Source organism: Scomber japonicus, chromosome 18 (genome assembly GCF_027409825.1).
Source record: "Scomber japonicus isolate fScoJap1 chromosome 18, fScoJap1.pri, whole genome shotgun sequence".
NCBI classification, from domain to species: Eukaryota; Metazoa; Chordata; class Actinopteri; order Scombriformes; family Scombridae; genus Scomber; species Scomber japonicus.
In genome coordinates, this window is record NC_070595.1 from 11,521,874 (window position 1) to 11,545,074 (window position 23,201).

Consider the following 23,201-nt stretch of genomic DNA (forward strand, 5'->3'; position numbering starts at 1 on the left):
CCTCTCTGTCTTTTAGTGACCACACCCTGTCAGCAATATGCTTCATTCATAACTCTCACTCTGTCTTTTTTTTCCATCATCATTTTGCCTTTTTTTCATTCATCCCATCTTCTCTGTTTCTCTCCTCTCTTTTTTTTCTCATTTTTCTTCTGATACCCCTGAAGCAACGAGAGGCTTGTAGTACTAAAAGGGAAAGCTTCTCCCACTTGACAATCAGACACATACACTCCCTTTTTCACATGTCTACACACACAAACTCACAGACATACACACACACACACACACACACACACACATATTCCCTCATTAATCTGTCATTTAGAGGTTATCCAGCTGTCATGTTAGTTATGGGAGACAACTTTTCTCTTTCTCTTTCAAGTTCTGGCAAATCGTTGCTTGATGTGATTTTACATAATTAAAATAAAGTGCAGAAATCAGGCTCTAGTTTGATGGTAGTCAGTGTTTAGTGGGACTTTAGCATTCCTCAAATGATTTTCCCTGAAATTTACATCCCAAAAATGTGCATACAGTATTTCACTTAAAGAACAATTTTGGACAAATTTCACATACCAACTGTAAACTGACCCATATTTGTTTTTCAAGACTAAAGCTGTGTTTAAACATAAGACAGAGACTGACACAGTGAAATAAACTATTTGTGTGGGCTCATGTGGTCGGAAAGAAAATGAAAAAATTAATAACGAGGGAAGTGAGTGTTGAGAGACTGAGCTGAGCCTCTATCCTCATACAAACTCAATTTTTGTGATAGTTTGTCTTTGCTTCTCTGCCAGCAAAAACAGTAAGCTTATATTGGAACAGAGAGACAGAGAGGGGACGGAGTTTGAGCTAAACCGATATATTTGGGTCAGTATTGCCCTTTCATCAAATCTCATATGTTAATCATGTCTGGACATATAAATGCTTCAGATTCTGCTTCTGTTAGTACTTTTTTGTAACTCTTAGGGAAACACCCTCAAGTAATTAACACGTAAAATTAGTAACAACATGTAATTACTTTCATAAAAATGGAGGAAACCGGATGAAAACTGGCACAGAATATTCAGCTATTAATAGCTTGGCTCCAAAATTACAGACACTGGTATTGCCTCTCAACTGCACATGTTATCTTGTCCTTTTTTGGAATAAACCGCAACATCAGTGCCAATCCTCACTGACCTCGGTTAGTATCTGGCAACGTGTCAAGCATCTACTGCATATATTGAAAGGGACATGAAAATATACAGTTAATGGGAGTTAATTTGCACATGTCCGGTATGTGTACTTGAGAAATCGTATTAAATTTTCCGCAAACTAAACATTCCCAGCTGCCTGCAATGACATACTGGCTCCATATACACAAATCAGGATTAATCTATAAGATAAAACATACAAAAGACAAACTGAATCTACATTCCTCATCACATAGTGCTGTGAGGTGGTTCTCTCCATGTAAAAATCCCATCAAAATCTCACTGTACAAATCCATTACTTTGAAATGGTTAATGACTGCGAAAATGTACTTAATGTCACTGTGTTTCCCACCTATCACATCCGTCAGTGTCAGCAGTGAGTCTCCCTCCTGTCTGTCCTAAAGCAAGCAGAGCTATAAACCCATTATATTTATATTGCTTTATGAAAACATAAATCAGAAGCAGTAGTGGTCCCCGGTGGGGTGGCTGCCAACTATAAAATGTGTGCTTGAACATGGCGGCCATGGATGATGTCATAAAGAGTGTCAGAGTGTAAGGGCCCCCCCCCCAGGGTTAGACCATGCATAGCCACATTTTACCTCCAACTGGAAAAACCTGATAAAAGGCTTAGCATAGCATAATAACAGCTAATAATAATAATAGACAATAATAACAACTAATTATGACCAGTCCATTAACCATCGGTTTGAGTTAACAAGAGGAGTTTACAGCCATATAAGCAGTTCTGTGAGGCTTAACAGTGATGGGAACACCATTCTTTATGCACATATTTAGTCAAATTCAACATAAACTAAAATTTTGACCTTTGGGCATCACCAAAGTTGTTACGATTCATCCTGATGGGAGACATGAAGTGTATTCCTCAAATGTCATTTCACTCAAAGCCACAAATGTGAACCTCATGATGGCGCCAAAGGAAAAGTCAAGGGATCGCCAATGTCCGTAGGATCCATTGTATCGGGACCGTGAATGTCGGAACAAAATGTCATGACAACAGATCCAACCGATTTCAGTCTGGACTGACCGACAGAGCTGTTGAATTTAAACAACACTTTAAGCTAGATTGCATTTAACACAATTAAATATGAATAAATGCAGCTTTAATTGAAAGGATATTTGAGCCATTTCAGTGTGTTGGAATTCAATTTAATGCCTCTCTGTGTCTAATCTGATCAGATGTGACTATGAGAAAATGATCCGCTTGTCAGATGATAATTTAACATAATTTACGCATATGTAACAACCCATTTAATGCTACTCATGTCTGACTGCAATAGGGTGACATTCTAACCTGCCTGGTTAAATTAGGTTATGCCAGAACTTGCTCTAGAAGTAAAAACTGTGTGATGCTACTAGGACAGCAAAACAAATCCAAGTAATATTGCTGTTTATGAAATCACAGTCAGAAGTTATGTAAAGGGAAAAGGGTGTCCTATCGTCTCGATAAGGTGCACGGGTGCTGCTGACGACGAGTAAAAACAATTATCATACAGTAACACACCTCAAATTGAATTCATGGACTGATATCACACGGATTTGCAAGTGTAATCTGCATTGATTTGGCAAGTTATTCCATTAAGCTGCGGGTACATGAGCTCTAGTAATTGCTTTCTCTCTCCAACACACACACACGCACACACACACACACACACACACACACACACACACACACACACGCACATACACACATACATACAGACACACATATACAGTATGTAAGCTATACACTTGGGGTAAGCATATGAGCAGTGTCTAAATGGTTTTCTTACAGCATATTGGGTGGGGAGCATTTATCTCTGCTTGGTTTGGAAAGAATAACCTGACTCATTTGGAGCTCATTCATCCATAACCACCTGATTTAGTCAGACTGAGAATGACTGAATAACCTAGGGCCTAATTTTCAGAGGGAATGAATAATAATTTAATGTGGTAACGGTAGTCTCCGCCGGGCAACGAGGAATGAATAAACATAAAGGTGTTTGTCAAGCAATGATCGAATAAATATGGAGGTAATCAGCGGTAGTAATCAAGTCTGTCGGGGGATGAAGGAATGAGTAAGAGGCTTTTTCGACAGGTGACGAGCGAATATCATGTGAAAAGTATTTGTCTCCATTCATCAAATGGACTGTTTGTGCTGTAGCTACACACACAAACAATCCAATCTTGCCCTATTGGTATGTTTTTCTTCTTTCACTCATATCTGTCCAAATTTACCATTCAAATGAGTCAAATCAAGTCAATATCTTTCAAAGTTACTAACTTTTTAGTGCCAAATTCCCTCTTTTTGTTATAATCCTTCCACTGCAGCTCAACAGGGAAACACAGTCCATAAAGACACAAAGAGGGAATTGTGGAACTAACTGTGGATGAAATCTACTTAATCTGAGTAACTCAGACTGCTGAAACCTCATATTAACATCAGATAAACTTTCTCAAAACAAGGGGTGTGAGAGGGGTTTCAGATTGCTAACAGTCCAAACACAAAGTTACTCCATTCAAAGCTACCTGAACTAGAGAAAAACAGTTACTCTTTACATTTGAGAAGCCTGAACCAGCTAATATTTGGCATTTCTGTCTAATAAATGACTTGAAATTGAGAGACTGTAAATATTGTCCATTAATTGATTCAGATTGATTTCAGTATTAGTCTGGATATACTTGCTGTACTATATAAAGTACTGTCACACACATATCATATCATGCACTTTCAATGTCAAACAAAAAATACTACTCAAACTTATTTCATGCACAGGTTATTTCTCTAGATGTCTTCAAGCAACAAGAGGAGCAGGTGGAAAAGGAAGAGTTGCCATACTCTGGATTAAAAATGCTGCCAACAAATATAAATGGACAATTTTTTTAAATGTATTTTTACAAAGCCAATTCTTTACCATTTAGTTGATAGCTTCTTCATACAACATACTGCTCATCATGCACATCATACAGTCATTATTTCAGAAATGATCACAGCATAATTATTCTTCAGTATTATCATTTTTTAATCTGTTCATATTTGTAGTTTGTTTTACCTTTTCAGATGAAAGTATGGAACTTGTACTGCAGCAGACGTCCTGTTGCTCATATATCACACTGACTGACGGCTTATACGCCCTGAGAGCGGACAGCTGGCCCACCCCTCTCTGACCTCCAGTCACAATTCCAGTGTGTCTTCTTTGCTGGAAAAACACAGTGGAGTTACAGGTTCTGGCAATATTCCAGAAAGCAGGAAAAGTCCAGGCTAATATTTAGTTCACTCTCATTGATATATAATGGACTGGACAAAATATCATAAAACACATCTCAGATCAATGCAGTGAGATTCAACAACACTCTAAACTGAAGCCTCTAGAATGACTTTAGCAACCTAAAATGAAAAGGGTGGGTTTTTGATAAAAGTGGGTTTTCAAAGATTTCAGAGTTTAAAAAAGAAGATTCTGGTTCTGGTTGAACTTGAGATGCCCGAAAAACAAAAGCTTTAAGTCATTCATTCTTGTCATGGGTTTAATCACCACTGAGGAGCACATAGACTGTGTGCAGGTTGATAATGTGACAAATATAATCTGGATCCAGGCCATGAAGCTCTGTAAAAGTAATGAGCAGGATGTTCAATTTAGAGTAATATATTCTTGCTTCTTGGTTTTTGTTAGTAGTCGAATTGATGCACAAATTGGAATGAATCATATGTATGATTCATACCATTTATCAGACTAATGTATTGTGTTAAAGACAGGTGACGTATGTGTCTACTGAGCTGAATCATTTATTGATTGTTGACTGTACTCACAACACTTGCTCATTGAGGTAATTTCAAATCAATGAATGACAGATGAATCAGATCAATTGACTTTTATTCTGTATAAGGAAGAAAATGTTAATTCTTAGAAGGCAAGGCGCTGAAACATTGATTCATTCAGGAAGCTCTTATACAAATAAATGCTTGTGTGAAGATAACAAGGCAAACAAACAGCTGTGCTTGGAGCTAAAAACGTCACAAGCAGCAGCAGCAGAATTGTAACATAATTCATAATGAAGCTATACTTGACCTTGTGGCTTGAGTGGAAGAGTCATTTAGCTTTACACTCCCCTGTGCGGGTTTCAACACCTTAACAGTTCGGCCCATTACCTAGAATTTTAACAGTAGGTTGCCCACAAACATCAGGCTGTTCCTCATTCTCATTTTTTTTCCAGATAATTGATGAGTGGTCTCAAGGTGGTCTTCTAATACTGACTGGATGCTCATTTCTCTAGCCTTTTTGTAGATTTTTTTTATTGGTGCCTCTGGGTTGTTTTCACAGAGGATTTAGATAATTGTGTGCTAATTTGGGGGTATGACAAAGGCATGGGGCTTAGGGTTGACTAAATGAGGAGCAGGTCTGGGTGGAGTAAATGGTTGGGGAGTTACTGAGGGCCATACATCCACTGGTAATCCAAGCTCCAGTTACTTACAGTAACCATGATGAAGGCACATATATGTAGCTGGAAGATTGGATGCAGTACAACAGTATTTGAACACCCCAAAGATGTTCTTAAAGGCATCTGCAACATGAATAATTATTATATACTTCATAACACATGAGCAAATACATATGAGAAGCTGTTATCCAGTTCAGGCATTGCTCAACATTTACAGCTTGGGGATAAAGTTTATATCCTTTCCCATGATTTTGGGTTTGCCTTCCTTACTGCATGAGATCAGAGTTGTGTTTACTAATCAGCTGAACATAACTGTGGTTAGTGTGCAGATATAGTGTGCACACATTAGCTTATTACTTTATTGGGTGCAACATGATTTAAATATGTAACAGTTGATGTCTGGAAATTGAGTAATTGTCTGCTCACAGCATAGTGTTTTCATTTTACCCTTTTCTGACATCTAGTGGAGACTGGGAGAAGAGATCGAAGGGTAGGGCCAGGGTGTACAGTATGTGTGTGTGCATGTGTTCTTGTGAGAAAGAAAGAGAGCGGCAGAAAGAGAGAAAATCGAAAATGTTCTTTTTGACCTTAAACAGAGAGTACATGGTGGCAGAGTGCCACCATAGTGACCGATAGAAAATTATTGACAATGCACAGACTGAGTGAACACAGCCTGGCCTCCTTGGCTAGTCTTTCTATGTGTTCACTTAGTCATAAAAGAAATATGGAGACAGAATCTCACTTCTTACAATATTGTGAGAAACATAAGGGTTTGAGAGAGGTTTTCTTTGAAAAAATAAATAATATATATCATGAGTTTATCCATCTCCCCGACCTTCAGAAACTGCCATATCTATGTGGGCAGAAAAGTCAATGTGCAGTAACAGCTATGAAAAATGTTCAGTAAACAAGCTATGCAATACAAGTTTCTGTGCAATTACCCTTTACTATCTGGTATTTGATGTTTGTTGGTATTTGCATAGCGTATCCACATACATCCTTCCCCATTGAGTTAGAGCATTTATTCCAGCAAGGTGTGTAATTTTTCATGTTGTAAATGACCCGCTGCATCCAATGATCTGTATTATCAGTGTAATATATTATTTACTATTTCCCCTGTGGGCTGCTACTGCTTGTAAGATTACATTTTATTTCATCTGGTCATGTGTCTGCTGCATCATTTATAAACTTCCAGAATACAATCTAATCTACTAGGAAATATTTTTGGTGGTAAATGTGTCTGAAGCAAGAGATACTGTCCTGTAACTGAAATGTCACGGGTTTGATCTTCCTACAAATGTGACCAGTAAGATTATTTTTCCCTCACTTTTCAAAACTATGTGACAAGACATATATTGTTGAGTTAAAACACACTAATGTCTTCCGATCAATTAGACACAAAAATCATATAACAATAGATACATTTTATTAATTCACAAAAGGCTTATTCAGTGGTTATAAAATAGAGCATAGTCGATATTTAACGTCTAGAAATACACAACCAAACGAAGCACAGAGGAGACAAAAGGTGTAAAAAACAAAGTGCACAAACAAAAGACTTAACACTGAAAATTGAGGAAATACTAGATTTACTTATTGGCAAAAAAAAACAAAACAAGAAAATGTAATTAAATTATGAATCTGAATATTTGAGTTTGTTTGTGGCACCCTGACTTGGTGATAAATTGATTAGTTTGAACAGAGGATATGCGGTAAACAAAGGTTTACATTCATCTAGAGCTTCCTGTGGGAGTTTTGCAAGAAAAGGAGATTTTTGTCAGTAGTAAAGTAAAAGTGCAAACATTTTTAGAGATAAAAAAAAAAAAAAAGCAAGTTCGTACCTATGAATACCACTTTTACTGACAGTAGTATAAATATAAATACGCTCGGTAAATCAGACAGAAAAAAAGGAACAAGGATCTATATCTCCATGATCGGTTTGAAGCTAAAACTGCCTCACGCTGCATCTTGTGGCCATGTGGGACAACAGTCAAACAATTCTCATTTCCTTTCTTTGAAACACAACTTGTGAAAGAGTTTTCAGTTATGGGATATGATGAACATGATCCAGATCCACACTCTTAAAAATCAGAACATGTATTCAACATCAACAATAAATAACAGCATTCTTCAGTGCAAATCTGCACACACACACACACACACACACACAAAAAAACAGAAAATACTAAACTGACAAATAAGACCTTTAAGCGGTCGGTGGAGTTGTTCACAGTACTGACTTGAACTCACTCACTCAAAATCAGTTTTTCCAAAGAGAACCACTTTAAATATCTCATTTAGTTCAATAAGCGAGTCATGTCGTAATAATTCTAGTAAATGTAATAAAAAGCATCCACCTGAATTATTAAAAGTGTAATTAGTTGATATCATACCCAATAAATAATGTATCACCTCATCACCATATAACCAGCATTATTACTTAACTGTTGGGTACTGACATCTATTTTACGTAATGTTGAGGAGGATGAACAGAATTGAGAATGTGTGTAAACAAAACAAAGCAAAAGGTTTTCCATTTCCTGGCTAACACAGATCAGTTGAATCTTCTCACCTGGCTTTCCTCTCTTCTTTTATCTTGTTTCCTTCATTCGACCCCATTCATAAAACATCTTAAATGAGGTCCTTAAAAGCGCACGAGAACAAGGGGAAAACAATTCTTTGCAAACATTGGCTTCTCTTTTGCTCATTATTAAGAAAAAAAAGACAAAGGTGTCAAAGCCCTGCACATCATTTGATATCCCTAAACAGGGGCCGGGGAAAAAAAAAAAAAAAAGAGATAACACGACCGTACAAAACCAGAACTCAGTATGCTTCAAAGCAAACCGCTGACCTCTGGTAATGTTTCAGATAGATTTAACAGAGCTAATTTGTGCATTAGTTACAGTTATTTCAATTCAATTCCAATCTCTATACCAAGGGCAGTTAAAAGTTTACATGTGGCTTTTTGGTTTTGACCCAGGCCTGTAGTATGTTGTGATGTCATGGCGAACATTTTGGCATCAAAGAATGACGGTGATCTCTTGACCTTTGATGGTGTCCTTTGTGGGCTGCATAGCTGGTGGTCAACAGCTTACGAGGCATCAGGTGAACATGTCATAGTTTGTGTGTGTGCGTGCGTGTGTGCGTGTGTGTGTGTGTGTGTGTGTGTGTGTGTGTGTGTGTGTGTGTGTGTGTGCGTCTGTGTACTATGTCTGAGCAAGCTGAAGCTCCTCCAGCCCGTGTTTGCCCAGGTGATATCTAGCCAAGTCTTTTCTGGTCACCAGTCCGACAACCTGAAAGGGTTCACAAACAGAAAAATGTGATGTCAGAACAATTATCAGTAAAAAAAATACATACAGGAAAAAAACAAAAAACAAACCCTTACCCTGTTCTCATCGTCCACTACCACCAGGTGCCTGAGTCCCAGAGCTCTGAATAGCTTAAACACACGAGGAAGAGATGTTTCCTGCAAAGAAATGAAATTCACTCATTCACAGAAAACTTTATCACAAATAAGTCCGATATGGTAAAGTTAGTCCATTGTGTGTGTAGTACCATTGGTACAGTGTACGGTGTTGCGTTCATGAACTCTGTGAGGTCCATCATACACTCCCTTTCATCTTGGGAGACGTGGATGCTCTGGATTGGGGGGAAGCGGGGGTATGCGTCCCTGAAGTCCTTCAGCTGGAGCTTTCTCTGGGTCAGCCGGGACCGGGCTAATTCCACAAACACCTGCAAAGAGAGAGCGAGAGCTAAAAGTGACTGAGTCCACTTCCACCAAGGTGATGATATTTTGTGCCACTTGTCTGTAAGAACACACACAAACAGCATCTTCTTACCTTGTGCTTGAGAAGCACAATGAGCTGGGAGCGAAGGATGAGGCCGCAGAGCTTCGCTGGCTGAATGGGGGAAGAAAAATAGAAAGGAGGATGTGATTACCAGTCGCCCTGGAATTTTTGTGATTATGTGTCCTATGTTATAGTAAAGAATGACTTTACACAACTTCTAAACTATGGGAAGTTGACCATTCAACTGTGGGCACAATATGATGTGGAAGTGGGCAACAGCAGCGGTCATAACTTCCTCAAACATGTCTGTGAAGTATTTTGGCCTTTTTTTGATGTGGTAGATGAAGTTAGCCTCTGTTTCAATTTCTATCACAATAAATGTTGATCGTCAGCAAAAAAATGTCTTGAGACTGACACCAAAATCAAATTTACTGCTGATATGCTAGACTTACATTACTGACTTCCTGTAAATTACATTGTGCATTTTTCTAGAAAACATCACCCCATGTTGTCGCGAGTGTATAGTGTATATCATATATGCTATTATTGAATATTAATATATTGAAAAGCAGTATTGAGTATATTTACATTGAGGATACATTTCTTCATTCAATTTACTTCACTGCTATGCTTATATGACCTAAATTCAAGTGAAATCAAGACAATAACCCAAGCCGTGCTACAGTACCTCATCACTACCAGCAACCTGCATGACGACGGGGAAGCCGTTGTGATTGGTGGAGGTGTTGCTGAGGACGTCCACAATGGTTCCCACCTTCTCTATCCTGTTCAAACAGGTGACTGGTGAACTCATCACTTCTCTAGAAGGTGACACAGGGAAAGAAAGAGGAAGGGAATGTCAGGATAAAACACTGTTTACATACAGTGAACATTAAACCACATCTCCTCATGTTTTTGAATGTTTTAAATAGAATTTCAGTTTCATCAAATCAGCCGTTAACAAAACAAAGAGGACCTCACCTGGCAGTCAGCCAGTGAGAGGTGGCAGGAGCCTCCCAGTGCAGGAAGGGTACACTCTGCAGCTTAATGTGGATGTCATACAGACCCTGAAACAAGAAGAGACAGGTTACAGACTGCTGTGTCCCAATTCCATACACAATACTAACTGCATAGAGTATATATATATGATTGTGGAATACTGTTTTTACAATTAGAGTAGAAATTACAAATTCACACATTTTACTGTTTCATAATCAGTCTAACAGGAAATGATACAACATTTGCTCATCAGACATTAATCAAACCGCAACTTTGAAATCTCACTACTAATTAAACCAAAAAGCCCCAAAAAAGATTTAATAGCAACCCCCTTTCCCCCCCTAAGAACTGGAGCAGTTTTATTAGCACCTGTAATTTATTTCAATATTTTCTGCAGCAGTAAGCAGCAGCTTTGTGCATTGTTTTGAGGGACAATAATGTACAACAACAGCACACTCAAGCTAATTTCAAGAGTGAGCACAATACATACTCAAAACCCGGTAAGGATTGCTGTGGTAATATGGATTTGCTTCAAAGCTACTGTGTCATTGTGAGTGTGCCCCAATAGCCTTGCTTGTTCCCTGCTTCTTCACTCACCTCTACGAAGTAATCTCCAACGATCTTAGCAGTCATCAGGACGAGCATGATGGGAAGACCATATGTGACGTTTCCTGTGGCCTCCACCATGATGACAGTCAAACTGAGAGTCATCCTCACGATGCCACCTGTAGAGACCAGGCCATTACTATACTTCTATATTGTTTGTATATGTGACATTATAAATGTTATCAAATGTTTACCTGAGTATTTAATATGATAGATGTAAAAATATATAAATAACTTCTGTGTATTGATCGGCCATAATCATATGGTCCTTTTCTTGCTCCTTAATATGGTGAAGGTTAGGGGTTGGGGTGACTCACCTAACTGAGCTGCAGCTCCAATCAAGGCATATTTTCCAGGGTCAGCCCAGATCTAACAGAACACACACAGAAAGTCAAAACATGTTTAGTTCAAGAAGAAATCAACGACTCACCAAATTAACCACTTCAGATATGTTTTACTTTTACTTTTACTTGTGTACTTTTCTAAGCAACCAAATTCACAGATATCATTTATGGTATCACTTCCTCACTATTATATATTTAAAATAGTTCAAAGACAGATTTATTACATTCATTTCTCAAAGAACATAAAAAGACAAGCAAAGGTTGGTTTACTACAGACTACATTCAAATCTATACATTTTTATACCAATGATATTCTAAATAATGTGATAGTGTCAATATAGTTTGGGAGCTTTTTGTATTACTTGATTTTGATTTGATTTTATGAAATCTTTCTATTTCAATTCATGTTTCCAGGCAGGGTAGTAGAGGAAACTCATGCTGAGTCATGTTGAACACTAGAGAGAATTGCCTTTCAAGATTTCCATTTTGTGTATCAGCGTAAAGGCGTGCATATTGATTATGTGGAGTTTACTGTGGTGAGATCTTAGTTTGCAACAGTCAGCCTTTCAAAGGGCAACATTCAGCCATAAAAGAGTGACTGACACTAAGCAGTTTAAACAGTGAACTGAGCTCAACATTGATCCAAAGTATAAAGTGAAGAAAGAAACATGCGATACGTAAGAAGAGAGGTTTAACAGTCAGTGAGAACGTTAACATATTGTGTTGCATTTTTGTAGCATTTTATCCCTGATGAGTAATTTTGAGAAACTGCAGATTGTTTTTACAGCATAAGACAGCAACAGGGTGCCCTTGAGATGAAAGGATAGTGAGGTTGGAGGCTAATGGAAAAACTAATATTTGTAACATATTCCTCCTTTCTGCCTTGCCTTCTGTAAACCCATAAAGAAAAACATATGCACACAGCGCAAAATCACTAAGAGTAGTAACTAAGAGATCAGACTTAATCAAATATTGTTAGTGCAACAGGAAAATGTGGTCTTCAGTTTGAGAAATATAGCCTTAAGTTTTACTTTTAATTTGACAATAATACACTGACTGGCAAATTCTGATGATTTAAAATTAGATTCAACTATAATTTGACCTATTTTAAATATAGTAGCTGAAATACTAAGTGTGTCTTGCCCTCATACATAAAGAGTGTATCTACACACACTAACCGAACCAGTGGAAGTGATGGAGGCCAGCAGTATTCCACACAGTCTCCCCCAGGCTGCTCCTATCAGCAGAGACGGGATGAAGACTCCAGCAGACACGGCCAGACCGTATGTCCAACAAGCCAGGAAGAAATAAGTCAGAGTGAACAAGCCCAGGGTCAAAGGATTGTAGGTTCCTGTGAGACAGAATGTTTACTTTATTCATTACATTCATGCTTCCCTCCACATGTAACCATATAAAAAAATGAATAAGTTTGTACAGTATTAGTCATGTAACCATATGTATTATTCCACAAAGCTTGTTCACAGATTTACCTGGCTGGTTGTGGAACAGACTACGGACGCTCCTCTCAGGAGTGTTGAAGAAGGCCGTTGCCATGGAGTTATACTCCCCATCTGCACAGAACAACTAGAGAGAGAGAGACAGAGAAATGATGAGAATGACACAGCAAGAGAAAGAGACACAAAGAGCTTTTCTCCAACTGTGTTCTTGTGTCCTTGGTGAAGCTTTCATGTGCCATCAAGCAGCTGAAAGAGAAGTCTGAAAGCTGGAGCATGAGGACCAAGAAGTGTTGTTAACCAAGAATGCATGTGTTATTTGTCTTGATGGATCAGTGGTGTAAAGGATCATGAAATGTGAACATGATGGCCTTTTTGATGTCTCTCCCAATGTTTCCTGTTCCTCTTTAATTTGTCTGTCAGTCAATGTGTAGTATTTATTATTAAAATCTAGTATTTCCTCACTCATTACAACAAATTGTTCAGTTTTACCTTATTCTTCATAGCTCCTTTAGTAATGTGGTCTTTGTGATATCAGTGCTGGTAAAGCTTATTAATCTGTAACTGTATGATGTTTAAAATGTCTTATCTGAAGCTGCATGTGTAAGTCTTAACGTGATGAATCATGCAAGTATTTCACAATATTTTTTTTAATGTATGCTTGTCTACAAAACAAGGAAGTTGTAAACTCTGCCCTTTCATAATCACAGGAATAAAGAAAAGATGGCATGACAATGTTTTCAGACTGCTGACACACGCCGGAGATGCTGGTGTACCTGCAGTGGATACTCCTCAGTGTGGTCCGGCCCCAGAGGCTGACAGTCATTGGAGAAGTAGATCATGGTGAACGACACTGTCGCTGTCACCGCAGCAACCAACATGGCCTCCATTACTTGCAAACAAGGGCGATGGACGTACCTGATGAACACACACACACACACACACACACCCACACACACATAAACCACATGGCACTAAAGTTAAAATTTTTCTAATCCTACACATGATGATTTTTTTTTTGGGGGGGGGGGGTCTATAATCCAATTATTGCAATGAAATGTGAACTTTTGCATTACACTCACATACTGTATCAGATAACAAGAGTCAGGACAGCTAACACAGACAATAAACATAATGATCTGTATGTATTCATATTAATGCTATTCACAAAGTTAACAAGACTGTTTTACAAGCAAATCCGTGTTTAACAGTCTGGGTCACTACTCAATGTACCTTATCATGCCATTAACCCTAAAGCTTTAGGTTTTATGTCTGGTGGCTTCATTTTTCCACAATCATAACATAAAAAGAAGAACGCACACTCATGAACAACCCTTACATATGCATTTTGACTGATATTTTTCAGTGTCAGACATTTTCCCAAACTGTGTGTTTTTTCATATTAAAGTACACCCAATAATTCATTTCTATTATCCTTTATTCATCATGTATGAAATAACACCATTTGTGTGGCTATGGTGGTTCAACAATAAGGCATGCCTGATTGCCTGGAGCAAGTAAAATGCCACGTCGGGCTAGTAAATCTAGCAGCTCACTTGCCCAATTGGGTAAGTGGTTGAAAAGAAAAGAAAAGTAAATATAATAAAATAAAAAATGTTTCAGTCTTTATTTTTTCCAATCTTTGCTGTATCATAAATTCTGTTCTTATTTTCTGGCACACAGCATAGTCCCCCACTGGTATGTGCCTTTGGCCAATCGGGAATTGCGTAGGCTAACAGCGTGATGTGTAAAACAAACATCTCTCAGGATTATTTGAGTATTGTCAGATAGAGGAATCAATGGAGCAGGTAATTTTTCACTGCCATAAATACTCTTGAGAACATGAAACAGTAAAGAGGGAAATCATGAAGCCTGGAGTGGAAGAAATTTGTCTAAAAATGTATTTGCCATCAGTTTAGTGAAGCTATTCCATTATTTGAAAGAAACTGGGCTCATCAGAGGAATTTAGAGTTCTGTTAAATATAGGGGATAGTCATATCATGTTTGATATGCAAGGATGTTTGTAGCTTCACATCTATGACAATGTTTCCTCATTCTGTTTCATTTCCTTAAAATATTAAACATCAGTCTTTTTTGCTATTATTTGCCATTTGTAAATTATAAACTATTTGTATAGAGGCAAATAAAAATTGACTTTGGGCAAATAGATTTAAGACCCAATTGCCAAACCAGACAAATGGGGAAAAAAAACATTCATGTTGAACCGTGACTGTGGTTATTTCCATATAATATTACAAGCATTGCATTATGAAATATTTATTCTATTGGAGCACCAGATAAGGAAGTAAGAATTCCTGTGTCTTAGCAGAAGTCTCCTCCCCAGTGATCTTTCCTGTCATTACATGGTGAGTGCATTTGAAAATGTCCTCATCTTACACCCCACCCTGTTTTTGACAGGTATCAGCAAAGCTGTCATGCTACCATGTGTTGTTTCTGTTGGCATACTAAACGTACAAAGCCATTAATCATGCTACATGACACTGTTGAATTTTTGGCTGAGCCTATGTCTATTTCTTATGTACTTGTAGGCTTTATTCCCTTTCTAAAAACCTTACCTGATCCTGAAGATGGTCAGCCAGTAGTTGAGAACATTGAACAGAGCTCCCAGCAATCCACCTGCAGATTAAGAAAATAAACACACATGAGCTGTCATGTAATGATTTTAAAACTTGAAAAACATGTTGTCTGTTTAACAATACAACTGTGAAGAAACAGAATTGAACATATTGTTTTTGAAATCCTGAAAAAAATAATACTATTAATATGGCCTTTACACAAGAATACTAGAGACAAATAAGACAGATGTGTTTACCTATCGCTCCCATAGCGATGAACAAGGGAATCTCATAGAGGTTATAGGTCACACTCTAAGAGAGGAAGAAATTAGTTTGTTTTACATTCACCAACAAATAACATATAGCTGGAAAAAAATCACTATACACAGTATTTATGTAAGGTATTAAAGTTAGTATAAAGTTTCTTACATCAGTCTCAAAGCGTCCAAAATTGATGAGACCTGGGTTGGAAAGGTCACCTGGATTGTTGTGATAGATACTGAGGAAGAAGTTCAGAGTGAAGGTAGAGATCATGGAAGCAAAGAACTGGAAACAGAAAAGAAAAGAGAAAGAAAGGGATAATTTGTGATGAGTGAATAGGAAGAAGCAAAAAACATTTGCTTTCCTCCTTCCACTTCAATCTCCAATATTTCATCCAATATCATTAATCACAGGTTAACAATAAGGATAAACACAGGACTTACTATCCTCCATGTCAACATCTGGTTCCAGAAAGAAGCTCCTTCCTCTAGAGAGAACAGAACACCGCCTGTTCAACAAAGACACAAAATCACACAGTCAGAAAACAAACACAATAAAAGGGAGTCATTAGTGTTCAGTAAAAGCTCAACATGGGTTCACATGAGTTAAGTGCGACCACATCTTTTCATATGATGGAAACACCAATTGTGAAGTGTTTCCACATTAATGGTGAGCATATCTGCGGGAAAATAGCCTTTATATATATACAAAAAAAGGAAACTCAGTCAGGTTTTTTTTTTCTAGAGCAGTATCAAATTAGGAGTTATTTTACATTTTCACATAATGCTATCACTGTCATCATCACTCATCACAGTGAACCTGCTGAGTGACAGTTTACAGTCTTTACTTGTTTACTAAACACTGTTTGTGGCTCAAAGCTTTCCCTTTTTGGGTTGGGCATGGAGCTATCTGTTGTACTACTAGTTTTATAGCAGCGATACTGCACATGTTTATACTGTTCTTCGGTGAGGTTGCATTTTTTTTTTACCGACTGGTGCTCCAAAAGCAGCTGAAACTCCGGCAGCAGCTCCAGCAGAAACAAAGTCTCTTTTTTCTGTGTCTCTCCGGAAGTATTCAAAGATCTACACACACACACACACATTTATTGTTACAAGTCATTCTTACTCATAAGCACACTGATAATAATAGACATTTAAATCATATGAATAGCACACAGTCATGCTTGCCCAATGAACTTTAATAATTACAAAAAAACAAATGCAGAATTCCGCAAATTGTGTAAAGCATCTTTAGTAAAACAAGAGTCACAGGTTTGTCACTGCAATTAAAAAGGAAATATATGTTCGTAAAACAACATCAAGTTTCACACTGCATAGGAACTCACTGAACGCACTGACCTTGAAGTCTCTCTTTAAAGAAGTGCTCCTGCCTTGGGAGACTCCCGCAGCTACAACTGCACCAGAGTGAATCATGGGACCTTCCTGAGGAATTGTGGGTGAACAAGAGGACAAATATGACAGAGAATTCTTGGCATGTCTTATGATGGCAACAACTTTCAATCCTGTTTATGCGTGTTGTCAATCCTACTTCCCTGGAGTGCAAATGATATTGTGAAACATGTTATTAAAGTTTATGCTTAATAATGCAGTGGCTGAAGAAAGTGAAGTGTGTTTGTACTCTCATGATAAACATCTAGCCTCGCTCATGCACAGGAACAGTGAGGAGATCTCTGATCTGAATGATAGTTGATCTAAGCTGTGGGTATTATATTTTCACTGATGAACGCTTTGAGGGTTTATAATGCATACCTTTCCGACAGCAAGACCGCCAACCACTGAACAGATAACACCGAACACTTTCACCACCAGTGTCTGAGGAGGATAAACACACAAAATGTAAAGACAGTTCACTACTGCTCAAAAACAGGAATTTAAATGTTTCCGTTGATGCATTTGTGTGTGTGTGTGTGTGTGTGTGTGTGTGTGTACCTTGAGTCGCACCACCCGGGGAATCTTGACTCCATTCAGGTAACACTTGATCTGAGGGATACCGCTTCCTGCTGCAATGGGCTGTATGAGAGGGAGAAGGAGATGAAAGGTTCAAGAGGGTGAAGTGTGTAAGTACCTGAGAAACATGAGTTACGTCATATAGTAAAAAGTGATATTTGATAAAGTGATTGGATATTAAGAGAACAGACCAGGTTTATTGTTAGCTGATTTTCCATCATTCAGTGGTTAGCACATGAAATGGTATAAAAACCTGACATAGACCGTGTGTGTGAAGTGCTTGATCACCGACATGCTAACTGAGGTGGTAGGAACAGTTGACTGTTGTAGTCAAACTCATGCAGACATGCTGTTGACCAATTTAATTTTCACTTCCATGTCAGTTTGACACCACCGACTTAACAAAAAGTTCTTCCGACAAAATCCCATTGTTACACACACTCGAGGAATGGAATACATCAAAGAAAAAAAAAGGGAAGAAGGCGTATACTGTAAAAACAGAAATAAAGAATAAAGAATTGTTTCCATTATGACTCACTAGGAGGTCACATCCTCTTTCAGTCTTACCTCAAAAAACGCAACTATGATGGCCCCCATCATGACAAAGACAGAGTTGAGGACAGCCCAGAGGATGAGAGAGATAGACAGGCCGCCCACCTCTGTGAACTTCTCTATGTCTGTGAAGGGGTCAGAGGTCAAGGAAAGGTCTGGAGGTCCTGAGATCGATATGAAAGTTTTGACTGGGCGTATAGATAACTAACTGGCCTGCAGAAAATGTGGTTCCTACAGATACTAAAAAAGTTGGTCAAATAAATATTTATAATTTAGACTACACTTAAAATGCTAGGTTACTGCCCCAGTAGGACATCTCTGTACAGTGGAGCTTGAATAAAGCAAACTAATATGAAAAGCGTGGGTTAATATCATGCAAAAAAGGAGAATGTACCAGAAATATTTGCAATCCCTAATAAATCTGTTTCCTCAATCAGTGCCCAGCCTCGTTTATATCATGTACAAACTATCAGGATACTCTCTTTGACCACTTGGTATTTGATCCCAGCCAGCTCCTCCACCACGATGTCTATCATGCATGCGATGAGGCCCGTCAGAAAGCCGATTAGACCGCAGACCACCCAGCGACTGATCTCCAGACAGCGGAAACCCTAAAGATACAGATACATGGGTAAAACAGAAGTGATGAGAGAAGAGAATGGAAAATAAGTAAGTAAGAAGTAACATACTAAAAAAGGTATGTTCAGGTCCCACTCACCATGTAACTCATCCTCCTCTCCTCTTCCAGAAACAGCTGGTTCTCAATGTTATCATAGTCCAGACTCTGGAATAAAACACACAATGAAATTCATTATATCAGTGAAACAAAGATAAAAATTGGTCTGAGGCAACTTCACAGAAAAGGATGTTCACTTCTATTCTGTGCTTCATTATAAAACACAAATACAGTACTGAAATGTCAAAAACCAACTGTATGTACATTCAATTTATTGGGTCAATGTCAGAAGCTTCATAGCAACCCTAAAATATGTTAATACAAAGCTGCTTTTATCAGCTGTTGCCAATGTTTCACTCTGTTTAAGAGGATTACTGCTCCTTTTGTTTCCTCAACACGGTTGTTACTGACTCATTTTACTCTTTTGGTAAAATGTGGTCTTTTTTGGCTATTATATGTTAAAGAAATGTCCTACATAAAAGGGGCTTTAATTAAAGAAAACAATGCCATTCAATTCAATGTGGTTTTGCAGAATGGTCCAATAGTGAGGATTCTGTTGTGGCTTGTGAGCTGTTTTACCTCAAATTTAAGCGACAGCAGCTTCTCATTATGCGGGATCTCTTTTGGTCGTCCCCTAAGAGAATCCTGCAGGGATAAACACAGAGATGACAGGGGTCACCAAACCAGCTCTGACCTTTGATCTGGTGAATCATGTGAGGGACTGCCAGGAAGTTGTGAACTATGTTACAGGAGTCAAAGGAATCAAACATTTTATATATGACAGCAGTAATTCACAAGCATCTGGAAAAGAATGAGAGAGGCATCTTTTACACTCAGGGCTGCAGTTTGGAACATTTTTGAACATCAAGGTCATTGAAAAGAAGAAGAAGAAGAAGAAGAAGAAGAAGAAGAAGAAGGTCATTGAAAAAGAAAGAGATGACAGAGTTTACTAACTTACAAACAGCATTAATGATGAGGCGGTGACTGTGAAGAAACATGCACCAGTCTTTCCTCCAAAAACAACATGAAAACAGATTGGAGGTCTTGGAAGGTCAAAACTTGACAGGAACCACAACAAAAATTCTTGCAGGTATTTTGGGGGATTTTTTTGGGGGGTGGGGGTTCAGGATGCTGAAGGAAACAGTGTTGCAAATGAATGCGTCCAGAGTCATCCGTGCACACAAGCCGGCTACAGGCAACTCAAAAGAACTACATTTCACATTCTCATGCAATGTTAGGCGGGCCAGTGTCGCACAGCTGCGGCCTGTGTGTGTACAGCAACAGAGTACAATATCTGACATAGACAAACACTATGGAAATTAACCTTTCTTTAAGGTAGACATCAAGAAAAAAAAAATCACATGCATTGCATCACATCCCCATCAGCCAGCGAACACCAAACTAAATCCGATGGTTTCTGTCGTGGAGGAAAACAGATGTGATGCCCTATCAAACAAAGCGACGGTAAAAGAACCTCAAGCATCAGTCCTATTTCCCTGTCATATTTCACCACTGACTGCAGCGTTAAGCAGCATCATTTGCATATTTTCATGGGTCCAAGAGTACATCTCAAATGCTGACTTGCTGTAATTTGTTTCGCATTTCTGGGAGTTTTTCTATCGCCTGACTGATACTGTAACTGTGCTGAGAGCTATGCAAATAAACCTCTTCAAACTGGACTCTGGTGTTTTAACGCTTTTTAGCCTTCATATTAACAGCACGACTATTCTGCAAACTGGAGGGTTTTGTGAAAGTCCTGAACTTCATCTTAAATCAGTTAAAACAGCTTTAGTTTCTGAGAATACCGAATGACTGAGTGGTCAGGGTCCAGCACATTATTTAACTCATGGACTGCTTCAACCCCCCCCCCCTATTTGCGACGCATCATAGTGGAAACCATCAGTTAGTTTCCAAACATGTGATTTTCATGCTCACTGGTTGAGTCACTAGGCTGATTTGGTCTTTTAGCAGGTCTGTCCTGTGTCAGCTTTCCCACATTAGACTTTAGCCAACAGGAAGCAGCCAAGTTGAATTCAAATGCAACTAAATTAATGGTTACATTTAGACTTCTTTAAAACATTGTAAAAACATACTGAATATATTTGTAAAGCTAATATCTGTAATAATATCTGCTAATATCTACAATTTGCTTTCAGTTCTCCTTTTACTTGCCTTTGTTGGCGTCGCATTATTGCCACCATCTCCTGAAATACTGCTTGGCACTTGTAAATTGTAAATTCACAACATTAGCAGGTCACTACTCATTGATTTGGTTGTGCGTTTAGATGGGAGATTTATTATTAAAACTACACTTCTGCAGTCTATAAGCACTTCTAAGGATTTTCAATGGAGTGATGGCTTGATTGATAGAAGTGACAGACACAGAAAGAGACAAGAGTACGGTGACGTTTCGAGCTCGGACTTTACCTCTTCTGATGTTATCTCCTCCTCCAAATCCACCGTGCTGAGTCTGCCTATTTGAAATATACTGCCTCCTCCAGACAGCTATAGACATCACAGACAGCAACAGAAAAATATATATGGCTATGTGGAGCTATATGCAGGCTGTTGTTTTGACATCAGACATATCTTGGTATCCAGCTAATAGTAAAGTGTCAGAAACTAATACTGCAGGTATGATACGTTGTCAGATGGACGCTACACTGCTCTAACTGAAGTAATAGCATGTGTTTACAAATCTACTTGAGTGAAAATTTAAATATATTCAGAGTAAAAGTTACGGTTGTAATGTAATGTTTGTGACTTTCAGCTCTGAAATCTGTAACAACAGATTGCTCTTCCCTTCTTTATCTATACAATGATAAAATATTGGAAGGTATGTTTTTCACACGACTCACTAACATTAACAAGAGAAGTGCAATTAGTTTACTTCCACATTTGGTCCTGGTGGTGGAGGCAGTAACTTATATGATCACACTACATACGGTGAGTATAATAGAGGAAAAAGGAAGCTGGATTTTCCAATGTGTTTCAAAATGATCTGGCCTATGTAACCTAATCTGATTACTTTTTAAGTATATAATGTGTTTTACAATGCCATAAAGTTACATAATGATGTTAGCTATCACCACTCTTTCTTTAGTTGTGACTAAGGTCAGTTCATGTTGTTTATGATGATGGACGTGCCCTTAATGTCACCATCAGACTTTCTATTCCAATTTCTGTAATCCCAGTAACAAGCTATTGGATGGACTAGTTAGTAGAACTCTCTGTAATCTGATTATTTTTCAAGATAACTCACTCTAATTATGTGCATCATGTAACTCATTTATTTAACACTAATTCAATTATTCACCCAGTAACAAATATTGTTGTTGCTTGTGCTGTCCAGTTGCAAATTATCATGCCAAAACAAATTTAAAAACATCCAATAAATGAACGCTGTGTGGATGGCAATAAAATAACAAGCATTCATGACCCATGCAGCGTTTAAAAACATGACTCGACTTAAACTAATAGTTGTTAATAAAACATGACACAGCATCAGAGTTCCCAGCTGTCAGGCTAAGTTAGCCGCCGTGCTAGCTGTACCTGTCTGGAGAGTTTGGGCTGCTCGGAGCCGTTTAGCAGCGGTGTCCCCTCCCCGGCAGCACCGGACTCGTCGGCTCGGCTGGACCACGACACTTTCTTCGTGATGTTGGCCATGGTCGCCTCCGGTAGCTCGCCACTCTCACCGTTACTTCATTAATTGCAACAGTTGCTAGCTAACTACTGTTATTCTTCCTCAGAGCTCCCCATCATCATCAGTGTAACTCGTGACGCTTTGTAATGCTAGCGTGCAGGGGCAAAAATATCCGTTTAGCGCATTGCATTATGGGACTCGTAGTTTTTCTGTTTATAGGCGAAAACTGAAGACTGAGTACAAAGACAACCACACCAATAGGCGTGTGTTTATAATGTTATTGACAGCACACATTTTGACTTAAACAAATTATTATCTTGGGTTAACAAAAACAGTTTTTGAACGGGCTGCAAAGTACTGAGACTGCATTCACACTGCACTGGATAGAATGTGTGTAGGTTATGTCTCGACCAAGAAGACCATCAGGATGTCAAGAGCCCAGCCAGACAGACCATTCCAAGAAGTCATTAGGTTTGCAGTTATACTTAATAAGCCATTAATGAAAATAATTACATTCCGCAGTGGTAAATGTTGTATAAAATGTATAAATTGTTAATGAGTGGATTGTCATCTAGCAGCCCTGCAGCCCTTTCTTTCTTCCTTTATGTGCAAGAGCAGCATTGTGGTAGGATTTCATTGTATGACATTTGGAGGTGAGTTCTCTAATTTAAATGGTGGCTGTGCGCAAGTTGGTGGGCTGTACTGTAGAGA

The 23,201-nt window shown here is 38.4% G+C and overlaps 1 protein-coding gene across 1 annotated transcript; it reads right to left on the minus strand.

Annotated features, from left to right (window-relative positions):
• Positions 1-7,042: 7,042 nt before the first annotated feature.
• Positions 7,043-22,639, minus strand: clcn7 (chloride channel 7). The gene is made up of 25 exons (XM_053339027.1): positions 22,400-22,639; positions 21,275-21,352; positions 19,427-19,492; positions 18,890-18,955; positions 18,650-18,782; positions 18,187-18,296; positions 17,602-17,682; positions 17,422-17,484; positions 17,011-17,094; positions 16,641-16,734; positions 16,096-16,160; positions 15,821-15,937; positions 15,649-15,703; positions 15,392-15,452; positions 13,592-13,733; positions 12,852-12,945; positions 12,540-12,712; positions 11,335-11,386; positions 11,009-11,136; positions 10,394-10,479; positions 10,101-10,233; positions 9,464-9,523; positions 9,180-9,356; positions 9,010-9,090; positions 7,043-8,917 (listed from the first exon to the last, which is right to left on the minus strand). Exons 1-25 carry the CDS (start codon positions 22,511-22,513, stop codon positions 8,831-8,833), a joined length of 2,400 nt encoding a protein of 799 aa, XP_053195002.1. The 5' UTR covers positions 22,514-22,639; the 3' UTR covers positions 7,043-8,830.
• Between the last annotated feature and the right edge of the window lie 562 nt (positions 22,640-23,201).

What these genes read in the sequence shown, in the direction of transcription:
- clcn7 (XM_053339027.1), bottom strand. Translation starts at nt 22,513, where the DNA reads ATGGCCAACATCACGAAGAAAGTGTCGTGGTCCAGCCGAGCCGACGAG. An exon ending in CTGAGGAGTATCCACTGCAG is followed by an intron (nt 12,946 to 13,591) that starts GTACACCAGCAT and finishes CTCTCTCTCTAG; the next exon opens with TTGTTCTGTGCAGATGGGGA. An exon ending in TCTCACTGGCTGACTGCCAG is followed by an intron (nt 10,234 to 10,393) that starts GTGAGGTCCTCT and finishes GTCACCTTCTAG; the next exon opens with AGAAGTGATGAGTTCACCAG.